Source organism: Equus caballus, chromosome 19, assembly GCF_041296265.1.
Source record: "Equus caballus isolate H_3958 breed thoroughbred chromosome 19, TB-T2T, whole genome shotgun sequence".
NCBI classification, from domain to species: Eukaryota; Metazoa; Chordata; class Mammalia; order Perissodactyla; family Equidae; genus Equus; species Equus caballus.
The window spans coordinates 29,618,486-29,637,533 of record NC_091702.1 but is presented as its reverse complement, the minus strand read 5'-3'; the positions used below and the strand labels follow the sequence as shown (position 1 = coordinate 29,637,533).

Below are 19,048 nucleotides of genomic sequence, written 5' to 3'. Positions count from 1 at the left end.
GGATTAAGAAACCTGTATTCTAGTTTAGCTCCTGCCTACTTTAATCGCTTCACCTCAGGGAACCTCGGTTTATTTATCTGGAAAACTAAAGGATTAGATTAGTTGACTGTTTTGTCTTTTCCAGTTCTGAGATGCTATACAACAGAGGCCATAGACTCAAATGCATGCTAGCGCCAAGCAAGGTAATTTAAACCAGTGAACTGGTGACGTTTTTTGCCAGTCTAGAGGGGGCGCCGCTTCAGCCGAATAATGCCTTTTGATAATGTGGGCTCTGTTTCCTAGCTTTTTTCGAGATTAGGAAGAAATATACATGTTTATGTGAAATTCAAGATTGTAAATGTTAACAAATGAAAATGTAAAGAAAAATAAAGGTGTAGGAGTGGCTCGGGAGGGGCCACACACTGCACTGCAAGTTTGCCATCTCTGCGCAGTCCACGTCTGCGGTCAGCTAGGGCGCTGCCGTGGGGCCGATGAGCAGTGAGAGGAAGACCAGAAGATTAAAACAGGCGAACATCAAAATATCCAGCACTGGGGCTGGCCCCGTGACTGAGTGGTTAAGTTCACGCGCTCCACTGCAGGTGGCCCAGTGTTTCGTTGGTTCGAATCCTGGGCGCGGACATGGCACTGCTCATCAAACCACGCTGAGGCAGCGTCCCACATGCCACAACTAGAAGGACCCACAACGAAGAATATACAACTATGTACTGGGGAGCTTTGGGGAGAAAAAGGAAAAATAAAATCTTAAAAAAAAAAATATCCAGCAATGATTCTAGGGAGTGAATTCTGCTTCCAAATACAGTCTGCTTCAGCCTACTAGGTTTCATCTGTGGATGAAACAACAAACCCACTTGAAAAGAAAGCGTGGTTGATTCTTTTCGTTAGCTTTCATCTTCCGCCGGCGATCCGACAGTTGCCGTTGCCGTACCCTGTGGTCCCCCGGCGACTGCAGGCGCCACCGATTTTACAGACTCCGGGGACGTCGGGGGACGATCCAGGGCCACACTTTAATAGAAAGTTATGCCGGCGCCTGGCAAAGCCAGCGAACTTCTGGAGGAGTAAATTGCTTCGCTTCCGTTGGCGCTCAAAAACAAAAACGTGGCTGCGGATCCAGGGAGGGAAGTTCTCAACCGGAAGTTTAGCCTTCGGGCCTGAGCGCTTCCTGTTTGGTAACTAAGGACGCGGGACGGTTGCTAGGGCTCCGGTGAGAACTGCCCCGGAGCTTTGCGGGTGCCTAGGGTGCTGCTCAGGGGCGCTAAGAGAAGTCAGAGCTTTCCTCTGTACTCTGTTTGAGGTCCCCTATCCGTTTGCCATCATGAGTAGCGAATTCCTGGCGGAGCTGCATTGGGAGAATGGGTTTGCCATCCCTGTGGCGAACCAGGAGAACAAGATGCTTGAAGATCAGGTGAGGATCAGGTGAAGAAGGCGGGGGGTAGGGGTGGGGGTGGGGGTGGGTTCTGGTTGGCAGGAATACCCCAACCTTTTCATTTTTCTCTTTTCCTTCCCTAATCCCATCTGTTCTCTGTTTTCCTTAACCCCATCTTAACGCTTCCTCGCCCCGTCTCCTTCCCTCACCTGCCCGCCCTTTTCGGCACACGCTAAGCATTAAAAAAAAAAAAATAAAAGTATTGAAACGATAATTGATGTTCAGGACTATAAAGCCTGAATCTTTACTTCTTCCTCCTTTCCCACTCCATAAACTCCTTTCCAGCCTCCTGGACGGGAGAGGGAAGGCTGTTTCCCTCACCCACTTTTTCCTTCCTTAGAATTTAAGCGCGTCTTGCAAAGGGACTTCTGAGGTTTGCGTAGCAACAGTTATTTGCGGGTGTTTATAAACAAAACACGTCCTGGTTGACATTTCTTTTTGAGTTTCTGCCTATGATGTTTAAAGTAGAAGTGACTCGAAGAAATGTTTTCAAGAGCGACGTTCTAGTAAGAATGTAAAATGTGCAGTTTACGGCTTCTCAAAATGAGGATTAAGTTGTCACAGAATGATAAATCTCTTAAGTTTAAGGAATATTTTACACCAGCTTGCAACCAGTGCAGAGTAGTGGTCAAAAACAAAATTGCAACCACCTCAGGAAACTTAAAAACCTTAAGCAGTCAATCTAAAGTTCCATCACATGGCAATGTGTTGTGTGGAAGAGGTTCCAAGAAGAACAGATGTTTACACTACTTTATAGAATGGAAGAGAAAATTTTCTCGCCTCTGAAAAATGAACATGAAAATCCTTCACTCTATTTTTTGAAAATATTTTTTTTCAAAATACTCCAACCTATTTACTCGTGTCTAATTTAGATGGCTTCGTTTTTGTTTGTTTTTTCCATGAAGGGCAAAGTTAGGAAATATAAGAGATCTAGCACTGAGTGCTGTGGAATAATAAATATCCAGCTCAGTGTTCAGATCCTACTTACCAGCACTGAGCCTGTTTCTTCTTCTGTAAACCGGAGATAAGTAAAATAATTATCTCATAGGGTTGTTATACAGCTCTAAGGACATTAATGTAGGTTAAAGTTCCATTCAAATGTTAGTTTTTGGTTATTATTATCATAATATTTGTCTCACAATATTTTATATACATGTTACTTATATTAACTATTATAAAAAATATTACAGAGCAATAAAGGAAGAAGAATGAGGGCTATAATTACTTCACCTGAATAAACTCTGACATTAAAAAAGCAACTCTTGTAAATTTAAGATATCCAAGCAGAACAGAAGGGTATAAAATAAAAAATATAAGATATGCCCTCCCAAAATTACCCACTGTTGCCCATGATGTGACTGTTGTGGCATTAAATATTCTAGACATCATCGTCTACAGAAACATAGAAAAGACAAACTGGAGTATTATAAAAATGGAATTGTACTATATGTGGTGTTTTTAACATAACATTTTTAATTTAATTTCACTTGTATTTAAGAGAAGAAAAAGAAAAGAGTTGTTGAATTTCAGGTATTACTTGATTATAAGAGAGAGTGATTGCTAAAAATTCCCCCATTAAAAAATAGTTTTATTATTTTTGTATTATCAAGGTTTATTTTATTTTCATTCTATTCAATGCCCTTAATTTACTACAAGTGTTTAATGTTAGTTTTATATTAAAAATGATTTGGGGCTGGCCCTGTGGCCGAGTGGTTAAGTTTGCACGCTCTGCTTCGGCGGCCTGGGTTTGTGGGTTCGGATCCCAGGCACAGACCTATATCACTTGTCAGCCATGCTATGGTGACAACCTATATATAAATGGAGGAAGATTGGCACAGATGGTAGCTCAGGGCTGATCTTCACCCTCCCTGCCACCCCCCCCCCCCCCGCCAAAAAAAGTGGATGATAGACCCTGAAGACATTATGCTGAGTGAAATAAGCTGGACACAAAAGGACAACTACTGTATGGTTCCACTTATATGAGATACCTAGAGTAGTCAAATTCGTAGAGACACAAAGTAGAATGGTGATTTCCAGGGGCTGGGGGGAAGGGGCATGGGGAGTTAGTGTTTAATGGATATAGAGTTTCAGTCTGGGAAGATGAAAAGTTTCTGGAGATGGATGGTCGTGATGGTTGCATAACAATGTGAATGTACTTAATGCCACTAAATGTAGACTGATAAATGGTTACAATGGTAAATTTTGTTATGTATATATTGCCACAATTAAAAAAAATGAGTGATAGAAATTTTAGAGGTCACATTCTCTAATCATAAGCCAATAGAATTTATAAGAAATAATTTAAAAAATGATCTTTTTGGGCTGGCCCCGTGGCCGAGTGGTTAAGTTCACGCGTTCCGCTGCAGGCAGCTCAGTGTTTCGTTGGTTCGAATCCTGGGCGCGGACATGGCACTGCTCATCAAACCACGCTGAGGCAGCGTCCCACATGCCACAACTAGAAGGACCCACAACGAAGAATATACAACTATGTACTGGGGGGCTTTGGGGAGAAAAAGGAAAAAAAATAAAATCTTAAAAAAAAAATGATCTTTCATTGTTGTAGACTGTGTGTCTGTCCCTGGACCCTGAATTCATATGTTGAAGCTCTAACCCCCAGTGTGATGGTATTTGGAGGTGGGGACTTTGGGAAATGATTAGGTTTAAATGACGTCATGAGGATGGAGTCTCATGGTGGGATTAGTGTCCTTACAAGAAGAGGAGAGAGACCAGAGCTCTCTCTTTCTGCCATGTGAGAACACAGAAAGAAGGTGGCCATCTGCAAGTCAGGAAGAGAGATTTCACTGGAACCGAATTCACTGACACCTTGATCTTGGACTTTCTAGCCTTCAGAACTGTGAGAAATCAATTTCTGTTGTTTAAGACACTCAGTCTATGATATTTTGCTATGGTGCCCTGACCTGACGAAGACATCCATCTTAGATAGTTAGGCAAATTTCTAACAAATATTTTCCTGGATAGCTCTTATATCAAAGAGAAACTGAAAGGGAAAAGTCACCTTTTAGAAAAAATAAGGGGGACTGCTTCATACCCACATCTGTGGGAAACAGTGAAAATCTTAGAGAAAACCTGTGGCCTCAGATGCCTTCATTTTCAGATCAGTGTCCTGATCAGCTCGTGTAGCCATAACAAAGTACCATAGACTGAGTGACTTAGAGAACACGCATTTGTTTCTCACGGTTCGAAAGGCTGGAAGTCGAGGTCTGGGTGCCAGAACGGTTGGGTTCTGGTGAGAGCCCTCTTCCCGGGCCTGTTGAAGGCTGCCCTCTGGCTGCTCCTCACAGGGCAGAGAGGGAGTGAGCTCTGGTTTCTCCTCCTCTTCCTGTAAGGACACTAATCTCATCATGAGGGTCACAAGGGTCCTCCCCTCACGTCCTAATTTAAGCCTGCTCATCTCCCAAAGGCCCCACCTCCAGATACCATCACACTAGCAGTTAGGGCTTTGACATATGAATTTGGGAGTGACACATTTAGTCCGTAACAATCAGTAAGACAAAACGTAAAAACAAAGAACTCCTCTTAATAAATTTTAAAAAAGAACAAAGTACACAAAAGAGGGAATTAAAATAAAAACTGAAATTAATGAAATAAAAAGAAAAAATACATACTTAATATTAGTAAGTTTAATGAAATATAGGACATAACAAATGAGTAAATTAGTATTTATTTTCTTTCTTCCTTAGTTAAAAATTCAAATATTTTCTTCTGCCCTTCAGTGGATTGTGTTTGCACTTGCTGGGTTGTAGCCCCAACCTTGAGAACCACAGCCCAAGGAAGCATATAAGGAAGCACATTTTTGTTTTGTTGAGCTTTTATATTGCTTTGAGGGGTGACATGTTCTAATGGTCCTGAGAATCTATCTTGTAATTTCCTAAGGTGTTTGTTTGTTTGTTTTGTGTTTACATTGTTTTGTTTCTGCTCAAGGTTCTAATTCAGAGACACACAAAATACTTTAAAAAACACGTTCTAAGCACATGAGAGTTAGTTGTTCTGTTCTGTTAAGCTTAGCCTAAATCTCCTGGTTTTGAATAGCAGTTCAGGGAGGAGGTATTATGCCTGGTGTCCAGGTACTTTTCAAATTTATGGTTCATGCTCTGTGTTCTTGTTATGTCTTGTTACTGTGCTCTGGTTGCCTTTAGAGACCTTGTGGTTTAATTAGGGAATAGAATCTCATTTTTTCCCTTTAAGTAATGCTGTATCAAAAATGCATTTAATCATTGAACCCTGCTAATGCTGCAAATCTGAGAGAGATGTCTATTCTGTTTTAATATGGTGCTAATTTTCCCACGGTAATCTCTAAATCGTAACACTATAATATTTAAAAGATCAGTAGATTTTAAAAGTTCAAATGGATGTTTAAAGAAGCAAAGTAAATGAAGATTTAATTTTCCTTTGATTTTAGATCCTTTAATACTCTAAAAACTTAGTAGGACTTTACTTAATCATAGCATTTATTATTTACAGCTGTCAAAGCTGCAGGATGAAAGATCAAGCTTGAAAGATCAGCTACGTGACTATGAAGATCGAATTAATGCTATGACTTCTCACTTCAAAAATGTTAAGCAAGAGTTCTCATTTACCCAGGTACAATAATGTTGAACTTCATGAGGATTATGTCATGTGTGGTCATGGAACATTTCACACTGCATTTATATCTGTGATTTTATTTTAGAGATATAATAGGAAACTTTAGCATAACTAAACTATTGTGAGTATAACCTGGAACCTGAAAGTAGATAGGAAAAAAGGCTTTGAGGAACTCGTTACTGCCACCAAGTTCGAGGAATAATTCATTCATTTGAAAGGAGACTTCACCATTCCAACAGTTCAACATAATATTAGGGAACAGATTATCTAGGAAGGGTACAGTGACGCCAGTGAGAAATGAGGGGTCTAGGCAGAAATAGACATAATATAACACATAATAGAGTTTCTGTCTACTTTTTAATTTTCCCGTACAACCCACTGGGGCCATTTTGAGTGGAAGCAAGTGGTCCACACACTTCACGAGCCCTTAGGGTACCATGGTGTTTTAGCATAGTTTAAGAATTGAAATTTATAATGACAATCCTGAGATAGTAGAAAAGTTAAATTATATTTAGGAGCCTATTTAAGATAACTGGGCGAAGTATGATGCATTTTAGAAATATTAGTACAAATAATAAAAATAAAAACAAAGTGATTAAGTAAGCATCTGTTTTATGGACAATCTGTTCATGTGTCACACCTCATTGCTTGATGATGCCCAGCAAATCAGACAGCTCAGGAAATCAGCACTGGAAGGTTTACTAACTTCCATCTCAAACTATTTTTTAAAAAATGCATCTACCTTTCTTATAAAAAGTCTATAATTCTTAAAAATGTACAAAGCCATGTTTTTAATACCAGTTTATAATTAATATAGGTAAGTAACTATTTCATGGTTTATAAGACTCATTAGAAAGTTACAAATTTAATGAACTTTTAAAAATAGTACTCAGGATTTTTGAATCCTGATATGATTGAATAATTGATAAACTTTGGAACAACATATTTTCCTTAAGTTATTAAACCACTGAGTTGGGCACCAGAGAGACGGAGACTCTCTGTAGGTGTATTTCGTTATAGTCAAACCTTAAATAGTTAAATAGGATAATAGAGACAAAAGATAATAAACTTCCTACAACACTGATAGCTTTAATAATGTAAAAATAATACTGATGGTGATAACTTTGAAGCGCTACAAGATCAGTAGTCAACAAATACTATTTTTTTAAGTAAAACATAACACAAAGGCATGATTGTATATTAATATATCCCAGGAAGTATTTACAACCAACAGTGTTTACATAATTATTTAAAAATTATCTCTGTTAATTAGAGTATGTGATCAATTCATATAAATATCCCATTTCCCAAGTATTTTTAAATCCCTTTCGTTTCTTATTTTTAGATAAGTAATGAATTCTATCTTTTTAAGTCTCACCATATAAATTTGGGTTTTCTGCAGTTTGCCTAGACCAATGTCATATCTGAAAACTGCTGACAACAATGTTTTCTCCCAGCACATTCCATGAACTGACTTTCTTACAACTTGTAAGCATCACCGACTACACGAATCACAAAGTCTAATGTGGTGTAGGTTTCAGAGAAGTGAAATTAATAATACCCAATCTAATTTTGTGGGGATTTTGTTGTTTTTTTGTCTAATGGATTATTTCAAGTATTTTATAATATTAAAATTTGAGAAGGCTTTCTGTCTTGTATATTTTTCTGTAGTCTCTCTGCAAAGCCAGGGAGCATGAGATTGAAAGCGAAGAACATTTTAAGATCATTGCTGAAAGAGAACTGGGGCGAGTGAAGGATGAGATCCAACGGCTGGAAGATGAGATGGTTTCAATACGGGAAAAGAAAAGTGATAAGGAAGTATGTGTTGAAATGTTACTTAAAATTTTGTGCTATTGTTCCTTCTCCCCTCGCCAAATAAACATTGATTTTTATTCTGTATGGGAAAGGCATTTATTAGTTTCCTGACGTTTACGTAACATTGTTTTTTGATCAATGAAAGGCACATGGAGCTGTAATGTGAGTGAAAAATGGTAGAATGTTACATTTATTTTCTCAGTATTCATTTACCAAATACTCATGGAGCCTGACTATGTGCAAAGTACCATGCTGGCTGCCTGTTATATGATACTAGGAAAAATTTATTAATAAGTGCTGCGCTTTTAAAAGGCACATTTAAGGGGCTGGCCCCGTGGCCGAGTGGTTAAGTTCGCGCGCTCCGCTGCAGGCGGCCCAGTGTTTCGTTGGTTCAAATCCTGGGTGCGGACATGGCACTGCTCATTAAACCACGCTGAGGCAGCGTCCCACATGCCACAACTAGAAGGACCCACAACGAAGAACATACAACTATGTACCGGGGGGCTTTGGGGAGAAAAAGTAAAAAATAAAATCTTTAAAAGGCACATTTAAGAAAATCACTTTTAATTTTGAATTTCGTTTTTTGTTCGAAATTTTTACCTTTCACATTGATTTATCAGCTTGTGACTCTAATATTAAATTACTGTAACCTGTTTTTCTCTTTCCCTTAGTTTTTAGTTACCTGATTTGGGTGCTCTTTCGAAATTCATTTCTTCTCTTTACATATGCATATACGTATGGAAATGTACACACACATATATATGTATACATAGTTTATTACTTATGTATGTTTGCATATTGATCTGTTTTGCTTTATGAATCTAGTTTTGTTAAATGAATATGTTTACAGAAATATTTTTATTTCCTTTACTATATTTATTTCAATTAGAAGTGCTTCCAAAATTTCTATGTAAGAGGCCTCTTGGAGGCAGCAGTCTGACTGGAAAGGGGCTGAAGGGGACTTGTCTTGGGCTGGAGTTAGCGTATCAGGCACGTTATTTTTACTAAGATCGCATATCCACTTGGAGTGCTTTTGGCACAGTGACTAGTGAGATTGCTCTGGAAGAGCTACCCTAAAGCCTTTCTAAGCAAACTTTGGTTCAACTACTGTTCTTAACGTTGTATAATCGTCTCCCCTCTATTTCACAACTAAAGAATTAAAATATAGGGGCTGGCCCGGTGGTGCAGCAGTTAAGTGCGCATGTTCCGCTTTGGCGACCCAGGGTTCGCCAGTTCGATCCTGGGTGCGGACATGGCACCACTTGGCACGCCATGCTGTGGTAGGCGTCCCACATATAAAGTAGAGGAAGATGGGCATGGATGTTAACTCAGGGCCAGTCTTCCTCAGGAAAAAGAGGAAGATTGACAGCAGTTAGCTCAGGGCTAATCTTCCTCAAAAAAAAAAAAAAATTAAAATACAAGTATGATAGTTATATAATTAACTATGGTATGTTATATACATCGGGAGGGCAGAGACAGGGACGAGATTTCTTCTTTACTGTTTAATACGTAGTATGTAATGTTATGTTTTATTTAGTTTGTATAGTATATAATGTTTTGTAATCTCCCCCTTCCCCCTCTCTTTGGAAATTAGAATAACATATTTAAAACTACTCAAAAATTGGATGGTTTGAAACGTCAAATGAACTGGGACCAGCAAGCATTGGAGGCCTGGTTAGAAGAATCAGCTCATAAAGATAGTGATGCCCTCACTCTTCAGAAGTATGCACGACAGGATGATAATAAAATTAGGGTGAGGAATTATAAGTTGTAATGTTAGGTTTTCTTTCAGTCTGTAGTGTGTCAACCTTTTTACCTAAATCAGACTTAGAATTTTAAAGCAGTAGTTCTTAAACTTTTTTGAGTCAGGGACTCCTTTAAGAATCTAATAAAACCAAGTATCCTCTCTCTAGAAGAATGGCTATACTCAAATACCCACAAAATTTTGCTCAGTCTTATAGATCCTCTGAAGCCCTTTGGCCATTTAGGGATCCATGGACTCCGGGTTAAGAATCCTGATTGAGAAGAGTTCTCAAAAACAATTCAGAAAAGAAAGTTTTGTACAAGAACTATGTATAAGTATTTGAACTTCTTTTGTCCAAATAATAGTTTGAACGTTGCATATCATTTTTACTGATTTGAGACTATAGTAGTATTGGTTATTTAATTACTATAACCATTACTTAAAATCTACTTGTAATTAAATCTGATAATACTTTAGTATTATGAAACATGCTATTTTCTAATAGATTTAATACCAAATGCTTTATTTTAAATAATTTTAAATGGCAAGTTATTGTTTAATCCTTTTTTCTAACCTACTTTAAAAAGTATTGAAAGCCTTTTTAGAAACAATTGAGTTTTCATTGCAGCCCTTTGGGGTAAAAGATAAAGAACATATATATATATATATATATTATTTTGTAGTTGCTTTATATATCAAGTACGTGTGTATCTATGATATAATAATGCTTAATGTGAGATATGCTAATGGATTTTAAGTTAATAAAATAATTATGAATATGTTTGTGTGTAAATACATCATAGGCGCTGACTCTGCAATTAGAAAGACTGACTTTGGAATGTAATCAGAGAAGAAAGGTACTTGACAACGAACTTACAGAAACTCTAAGTGTGCAGGTTGGTTTAGTGAAGATTTTTATTTCTTAAGTGTCAAAGTGATGTTGGCAAAAGCACTTAAATTCACAGAAATGTTATTTGCTCTCTATTTGACAGTTAGAATTGGATAAAGCAGCACAAGATTTTCGTAAGATTCATAATGAAAGACAAGAACTCATTAAACAGTGGGAGAACACAATAGAACAGATGCAGAAGAGGGATCAAGACATCGATGAGTGTGCCTTGGTAAAGTAGTTGTTTGGTTCTTGCAATGTTCAGCTGTTTATTTATCTCTTTTGTATTTAACTCACTCATTTCAATGTAAGTCACACTGTTATTTGAAAGTCACTTTTGTAGCAGGATTGAATAGTTTTGGTAAATGTTTTCCAAAGCTGACTCTGTATCCATTTAGAAATGTGATTTTATGAAGAGTATGGATTTATGGCATTATAATGCTGAAGACTGGATCCTGCCATCTCTGAAATGTGGAACAAGAGGAAGTCAGTAGATAATGTTATTGCAGTAAAACTAATGCCTGACTTACACACAGTTGTCCAAACTGCCTTGGATTTAACATGTGTGCTATTTGCAGTGATCGCAGATGTGGGGAAATGAGCCACATGGATATAGCCAAGAAACAAGGAGGGAGAGTCAGGAAAGAAGCCTAGACTACAATAAAGTTTCACTGGTGAAGCTGCGGCACCAATAATGAGGTAGAAGCTCAGAAGGGGAGGAGAGGAATACCTCACTGATTAAACATAGACCCAGTGTTATCTTTTGCTACTTTCAGAGGTATTTTAGGAGAACTTTTTTGGGAAAACATTAAGGGGTAAAATAGTGGTGAGTAAAAATGGGATGCTTAGGGAAGTTGAGAAGGAGAAGGAGTTGAGGAGGAAAGAAGATAGATGAGAAGACATGTTATCTTCCTTTCTGAATCTACTCCACAGAAGGGCATTTGGCAAGCAGCTCAGGTCACTGGGAGTTTGGAATTCCAATACCTGGATGCAGTTTACTTGTTATATGTAACTTGTTATATGTAAATGTGTTACATTCTTTTATTTTAAATGTTTGTAAGTAACCAACATTTTGTCGACAAAATGGCCTATGCCTTCCTAGGAGAGACAAGGAAGAGCCGATCTGGACTGTGAGTTCCTCTTAATTTTTAATGCTGACTTGGTTTCTCTTTCTTAGCTTCTTGTTGCTTTCAAACAACAAGTCCTGACTGCTTCCTCTGTGTAAATCAAATGTGCCAGATCCAAGATTGCAGATCCATAATCGTATTCTCATACACCACCGCAGCTAAATTCACTCAGCCTGCTGATTTGGCAGAATACACAACTTGTAGCTCCCTGCTCATATTCACAGTGACTCCTGTTTGCAGGTTGACATTTCCTGGCTGTCTATATTGTAAGAGACTAGGGAGGGTGCCAAGAAGTGGCTCCATGGGTAGTGGTATGCTTCTCAGTGTTTCACAACTGGCTCCCGATCTGGAGCATTTCTGATTTCCATGGTGAAACTACTTCCAGACCAACGTGACTCCCCTGGGTACAGAGTTGAGAGGAGATGTGTGATCAGTTCTGGTGAGCCAGTGAGAGCCTGCTCACGCCACTAGAGGATTTCCTTTGAGATTGGACCCTTTTGTTCCTCTTCTTCCAAAGACAGTTCCTGCCTTTTCAGTGTCTTTTTGGCAGGAGTCTGACCATAATCCTGAAATTGGCTTCTAAAAAGAATTTACATTATTTAGAAAAGAAAAAATATTTTTCTATTATGTTTTTATTCCAGTGTAGAGATTTTGAGATATTACTTCTAAGCATCACCTGTATGAAAACATCAACTGTGAATAGATTACACTGTTAAAAATTGTGAATATTGAAGTTGGTTTTAAAGTACCAGATTAAGTGGTAGATAAATCACATACAGCAGGAAATTCTAGAATGATCATTTGACATATATAAACTTAGGAGGTTTTATTTGTCCTTTGGTTGAATGAACACAGCCATATATAAAATGATGCAATTATAGAATGCTAATTGTTACAGAGAACATACGGGAATGCTAGATTAAACAAATTTAAAATGTTTTTTTAAATGCAGTACATCTCAAATATATACCTATTTAATATGCTAATATGTACAATATTACATGCAGCATTTCTAAAACGTAATGATTTCAGAATCATTACCTACCTTCCCTCCTCCAACACGGCCTCCTGGGATTAGTTGTTTGGTGGGACTTCGTATTAGAAAATTGGGAAGAAATACATTTTAGGGTAAATTTTCCTTCTCCCTCCAATTCATCCAACAATATTGCCACAAGAATCACTTGTGAAAACCACATATGATCTTTTTATTCCCCAGCCCTAAAATCTTGTTTGTTCCACATTGCTTGAAAATTGAGCTTCTTTAACAGGGCGATGGAAAAGTTTATTTTCTTCACAATTTGGCCCTAACCTCTACCTTTTTTGGTCTCATCCCTTTCATCTGTATCTACCCCTTCTTCTTCTTCTTTTTTTTTTTTGAGGAAGATTGGCCCCAAGCTAACATCCATGCCCATGTTCCTCTACTTTATATGTGGGACACCTACATATACACAGCATGGCATGCCAAGTGGTGCCACGTCCGCACCCAGGATCCGAACCAGCGAACCTGAGGCCGCAAAGCGGAACATTTGAACTTAACCACTGCACCGGGCCAGACCCTACCCTTTCTTAATATATTCCCATTACCTGCCTGCCCTCCCACCCTACACTTTAACCAGATTATTTATCCATCTCCATTTATCTTTTTAGGCCCAACTCAAATGAAGCCTTTTAGATAAAGCCTTTTAATGATTCCTCTTGGGTAAACTTCATCATCTCTTTGTTCCCATGGTTACTTTGTCCACATCTCAGTTACTATTTTGAATATTGTTTATTTTGTATCCTCAAGATCAGCAAAAAGCCTGAGTGAAGGCATTCCTATTGAAACTAATAACTGAAATGTAATTCTCAAAATATGAAAAAACTGGTTCTATGAAATATTTGGAAAATTTTATTGAAATCCAACTTTCTATGTGAAAAATATTCAACACTGCTATATTTTTTAGATGTCACCTTTCATTTGTAAGAGATTGACATTTTTCTCATCTCTTTAGCAAAGTACTAGACAGATCAAAGAAAATATAGAGATCTTTAAAAATATGAGCTTATAGATATTGGTTTGTAGCATATTAATATTTTGCTCTTATTCATATAAAAATAGTCTCTCTTGGGGCCAGCCTGGTGATGTAGCCATTAAGTTTGCATGTTTTGCTTCTCGGCGGCCCAGGGTTCTTGGGTTCGGATCCCAGGTACAGACATGGCACCGCTTGGCAAGCCATGCTGTGGTAGGCGTCCCACATATAAAGTAGAGGAAGATGGGCATGATGTTAGCTCAGGGCCAGTCTTCCTCAGCAAAAAGTGGAGGATTTGCAGATGTTAGCTCGGGGCTAATCTTCTTCTTCAAAAAAAGTAATAAAAATAAAAAAATAGTCTCTCTTCAAAAAAAATTCTGTTAAGTTTTGGTAAAATAAATACTGCGTATAGTAATAAAAATAAAAATTAAGTTCCTTTTAGTTTTGTTTGCCATATTAAACACATATTTAATGTATTTTTTTAAATTTTAGGCATTGGCAAGGATAAAGCAGGAAGCAAGAGAAAAAGAAAGCTTGGTTAAGGAAAAGATCAAGTTTTTGGAAAGTGAGATTGGAAATAACGCAGAGTATGAGAAAAAAATTTCTATTGCTGAGCGTAAAGTTTTAAAATGTAGAATGGAATATCAGCATCATGAAACTAATAGAACTGAGCTGAAGGATGAGGTATGTCAACTAAAAAGACTGGTTTGTCTGTTTATGAGAAATTACTGTAAAAATAAACATAAAGGCTCTCCTTTGATCAAGGAACTGCCCTCTAGTGCTCTTTGTGACATCCCTTCATGTGGTGGAACTTTTAGGATACTCTGATTGATCCCCTGATTGGCGAAGGCAATGGGGATGCTGTTCACGTCACAGGTGGGTGTGAAGGGCTCCCCCTGGAGTTGTGCAGGGTCCAACTTCCTGTCACACATGGTGTTTTGTAAGTGCTCCAAGGCAAAAGGCTCCTGAAGGGTCTAGACTGGACGTCCTGAATTATAAGATAATCAGCAAACGGGCAAAATTGAAGGTGCATATTGACATCAGTGATGACTTGAAATGTCTGTCTAGTGATACGTGCTGATGGTCGTTTTAACTCTCAAATTCTAGGTGGACCTACCTGCTCCAGTTCAGTTTCTCACCTTGTTAGGGGATAATATTTCAGTGTGGTAGTGGGACAATGTAGTGATAAAATACCTTGAAACAGGCTAAGAGAACAAAACTTCTCCTCCTTTGTTCTTTTCTTCTTTTGCAGGCATACATGCCAACTAGATTATTCCATAGGGAGAGTAGAGATCCCTTTAGTTAGCAATAAAGGGATCTTTATGAAATTTGTACCTTGAGGCTATTTTATCTGAGGTTACCACTGTTTAGGTGGGAAGTTGGAATATTGTAGAGAATTTTATTCTATAAGTTGTTATGCTTTTTATTTCTGATAAAGAAGAAAGGATTATTTTTTTATCTGTCCAAAGAGAATAATCATGTAAGATCCTGAAAACGTAAAATAAATGAATTTCTTGCCTAGATTAAATGTCACTGCTAATAGCTCATTCTTAAAAATTTTAAAGTTTAAACCAATTGCAGAAAAGAATACAGGGATTTATTTATTCATTCATTCATAATTTGTTTATTGAGATATAATTCACCATTTTAAAGTATACAATTCAGTATTTTTTAGTATATTCACAGAATTGTGCAGCAACTATCTAATTTTAGAATATTTTTGTTACTTCACAAAGGAACCCCATACCTATTAGCAGTCACTCTCCTTTCCCCCTCCAGCTGGCCCCTGGCAACTACTAATCTACCTTCTGTCTCTATGGCTTTGTCTGTTTTGGACATTTCGTATAATGTCCGAAGTAGAAAGGTGGTAGAAATCATATAATGTGGGGTCTTTTGTGTCTGTATTCTTTTCCTTACATGATGTTTTCGAGGTTCATCTATATTTCAGTATGTATCAGTACTTCATTTTTCTCCAGATTTTTTTGTTGTGGTAAAATACACATTAACATACAATTTACCAACTTGACCATTTTTAAGCGTACAGTTCGGTAGTTAAATGCATTCTTAATGTTGTGCAAACACTACCACCATCCATTTCCCATAACTCTTTTCTTCTTCTAAAACTGAAATGCTATGCCCATTAAACAGTAACTTCCCCTTCCTTCCTCCCTGCCAGCCCCTGGCAACCACCATTCTACTTTGTCTCTATAATTTTGACTACTCTGAGTACCTCATACGAATGGAATCATGCACTATTTGTCTTTTTGGGACTGGCTTATTTCACTTAGCATAATGTCCTCAAAGTTCATCCATGTTGTAGTGTATGTCAAAAGTTCCTTCCTTTTAAAGGCTGAATAGTATTCCATTGTGTGTACATATATACCATATTTTGCTTATTCATTCCTCCCTTGATGGACACTTTGGTTGCTTCCATGTTTTAGCTATTGTGAATAATGCTGCTATGAGCATGAGTGTACAATTATCTCAGATTTTCTGGATCATATGGTAATTCTATTTTTAATTTTTTGAGGAACTGCCATACTGTTTTCCACAGTGGCTGTACCATGTTACGTTCTCACCGACAGCGTTCCATTTTTCCACATCTTCGCCAACAGTTATTTATTTATTTTCTTTCTTTTTTTTTAAAAAAAAGATTTTATTTTTCCTTTTTCTCCCAAAGCCCCCTGGTACATAGTTGTGTATTTTTAGTTGTGGGTCCTTCTAGTTGTGGCATGTGGGATGCTGCCTCAGCATGGCTTGATGAGTGGTGCCATGTCCATGCCCAGGATTCGAACCAGCGAAACCCTGGGCCGCCAAAGTGGAGCACTCAAACTTAACCACTTGGCTATGGGGCAGGCTCCTATTTATTTATTTTCGATAGTAGCCATCCTAATGGTTGTGAGGTGGAGTTTCATTGTAGTTTGACTTGTGTTTTTTAAATGATTAATGATATTGAGCATATTTTCATTTGCTTATTGACTATTTGTGTATCTTCTTGGGAGAAACGTCAAGTCCTTTGCCCATTTTTGAATCAGATTTTTGTTGTTGTTTTTGAGTTTTAGGAGTTCTCCATATATTGTGGATAGTAATCCCTTATCACATATATGTTTTGCAAATATTTCCTCCCATTCTGTGGGTAGCCTTTTTACTCTGTTGATAATGTCTTTTGATGCACAAAAGTTTTTAATTTTGATGAAGTTCAGTTTGTCTGTTTTTTCTTTTGTTGCCTGTACCTTTAGTGTCATATCTGAGAAATCTTTGCTAAATCCATTGCTCTGAAACTTTCGCTCTAATTTGCTTTTAAAATATGTATGTAGGTCTCTGTAATTTGCCAGTATTATTCAATAAGTCATTTAAAAGTTAATATTAAATCAAGAAGAGAAACCGTTAATACATATTACAGAAACATGGTTACTGTGTTTATACATGTGATGTAGGTTAGAAATTAAAGTGTTTAGAATAGAACTTCTTAGTACTGAAGTTAATTTATAAGATATAGAGTAAATATGTAATTTCTATCTGTTAACTAATTAAATAGCTGGATTCTTTAAAAGCCACTGTTAATAGAAGTTCCAGTGATTTAGAGGCTCTGAGGAAAAATATTTCCAAAATAAAGAAGGATATTCTTGAAGAAACAACAAGGTAAGAAAAAGACTTTTAAATATGTTTATAATTTTTGACTACATCTAGAAAAGTTATTAAATTTTTTTTGTTAAATAACTATAAAATTATGGCTACTAAATTATTACATTAAAAACATTTCTTGGATTTTTTTTATCAAAAATACTCAGGAGCAATATTTTTATGGTTTATTAAATATATATTGGTGATAAAAAGGTTTATGGCAAAAGACACCTTTCAGTTATAGGAAGAAATCTTAGGGTAAACTATACCTCATTTGTTTGCATGAAATACTTTTTAGGCACATTTTCTGTTTTTTCCTCATAAACCGTCTCTAGGTTACACAAAATTAAAAATCATAATCAGATTGCAAAAGATAAATTAAAGCATATAACTGAGAAAACTCTGTCTATAGAAGAGAAAGCTACCAATTTGGAAGATATGCTAAAGGAGGAGGAAAGAGGTATAAAGGTAAAGTCTAGTTTCCACTTTTAAAAACTCAGCAAATTTAGCAATAGTGAATTAATTGAGACCAGAGGAGTAGGAGGTCTTTTAAGAGGCTCTGCTTTCTGGCATGATCACATTTGTAAAGAGGGCTGTTGGGCCTCTTTTTATGCATCGCTTTTGAAGATGTTCATGACCTGCTCTCTTCTTAAGCTCCAAATTCTCCATTTCTTCTGCTTTCAGCATTGAACTTTGATGTCTTCTTTTAAAGGTTGCCCCTCTGCCTGAGATTCCATGCCTTCCCAAAGCCTACTGTGTCCATGTCCCTGTTTGTCACCCATATATGTGCGTGTTCTTATATTGCAGATGTACCTTGAAAAGTGCCCTTGTTTTACAACTGATTTCCACCTGATTACCATCTTTTGTGTTTTTTGTGATCAAATTCCTCCCAATGGTCTACATTCATTACCTGTATTTCTTCATCATCTACTATCTCTTTAACCCCTTACCATTTATTGGTCTGGCACCATATATTGGTAAATAGGCTCTTAAATGCTATCGCTTTCCTAACTCTACTGGCGTCCCTTTCTACCTTAATCTCTTTGGCATGTCGGTAGCATTAAAGCTAATTTTTGAGGAACTGGGAAGGCTGGTTCACCATTTCCTCTTTGAAAACTCAAAGTGACTTGTGTGGCTTGACACTGTAGGTACTACTTCTTGCTTTTACTCTTTTTTTCAGGGGGGGAGGGGAGGGACATCTGAAGCTGGTGGCAAAATCTCTCATTTGCTGAGGCTCATATCAAGTGTGGTTTCACTTGTATTCGGATAGAATTCAGCTTCCTCCGCGTGCTGTTGCATGTTTAAAATTCCTGAGTAGTGAAGTCATGCAGCAATCTTGACTTGAGTCCTATTTGATTACAAATCATACATTATTTTTAAAGAAAAAAGTTATATTATTTTTTTTTCCTAACAGCACGATTTTCTGTAGCACATGAGGTGGGACATTATTAGAATTTATCAGAAATCCGTAAAGACTGTGAAATTTGTGTGAACTAGACCTTTTGATGACAGAAAGAAAAACGAGTGACATTTTTGAAGAAATTAGCTGAGTTAGGAAAAAATAAGATTGGCAGCCTGTGTACTGATTGTGCTGTAGCAGGGTGGTGGTCATAATCTTGGCTTTTGTAGCTGTTGACTTTTGTCTGTTTGTTTGAAAAAATCCCAACCCTATATGTTTTGGAGATGTACTGTTATCCACCACTAAGCACCGACTTTAAAACTCTGCTAGGTAATCTTTGAAAAGGTCTTAAACCCAATGAAAATTATCTATTATTTGAAAAACAATGCATTTTATAAGATTACATCAGATTA

At 37.2% G+C, this 19,048-nt stretch overlaps 1 protein-coding gene across 2 annotated transcripts in view; it reads left to right on the top strand.

Annotated features, from left to right (window-relative positions):
* The first annotated feature begins 608 nt into the window (after window positions 1-608).
* The window catches only part of CCDC39 (coiled-coil domain 39 molecular ruler complex subunit), a 42,838-nt gene continuing 24,398 nt past the window's right edge, over window positions 609-19,048 (top strand). For both annotated transcript variants that reach the window (XM_023623351.2, XM_023623350.2), the window contains exons 1-9: window positions 609-1,402; window positions 5,906-6,025; window positions 7,700-7,846; window positions 9,438-9,596; window positions 10,391-10,483; window positions 10,580-10,708; window positions 14,105-14,296; window positions 17,151-17,254; window positions 17,572-17,704. In XM_023623351.2, the coding sequence (XP_023479119.1) occupies window positions 1,313-1,402; window positions 5,906-6,025; window positions 7,700-7,846; window positions 9,438-9,596; window positions 10,391-10,483; window positions 10,580-10,708; window positions 14,105-14,296; window positions 17,151-17,254; window positions 17,572-17,704 (1,167 nt within the window). In that variant the 5' untranslated portion in view covers window positions 609-1,312. The remainder of the gene's footprint in view (window positions 1,403-5,905; window positions 6,026-7,699; window positions 7,847-9,437; window positions 9,597-10,390; window positions 10,484-10,579; window positions 10,709-14,104; window positions 14,297-17,150; window positions 17,255-17,571; window positions 17,705-19,048) is intronic.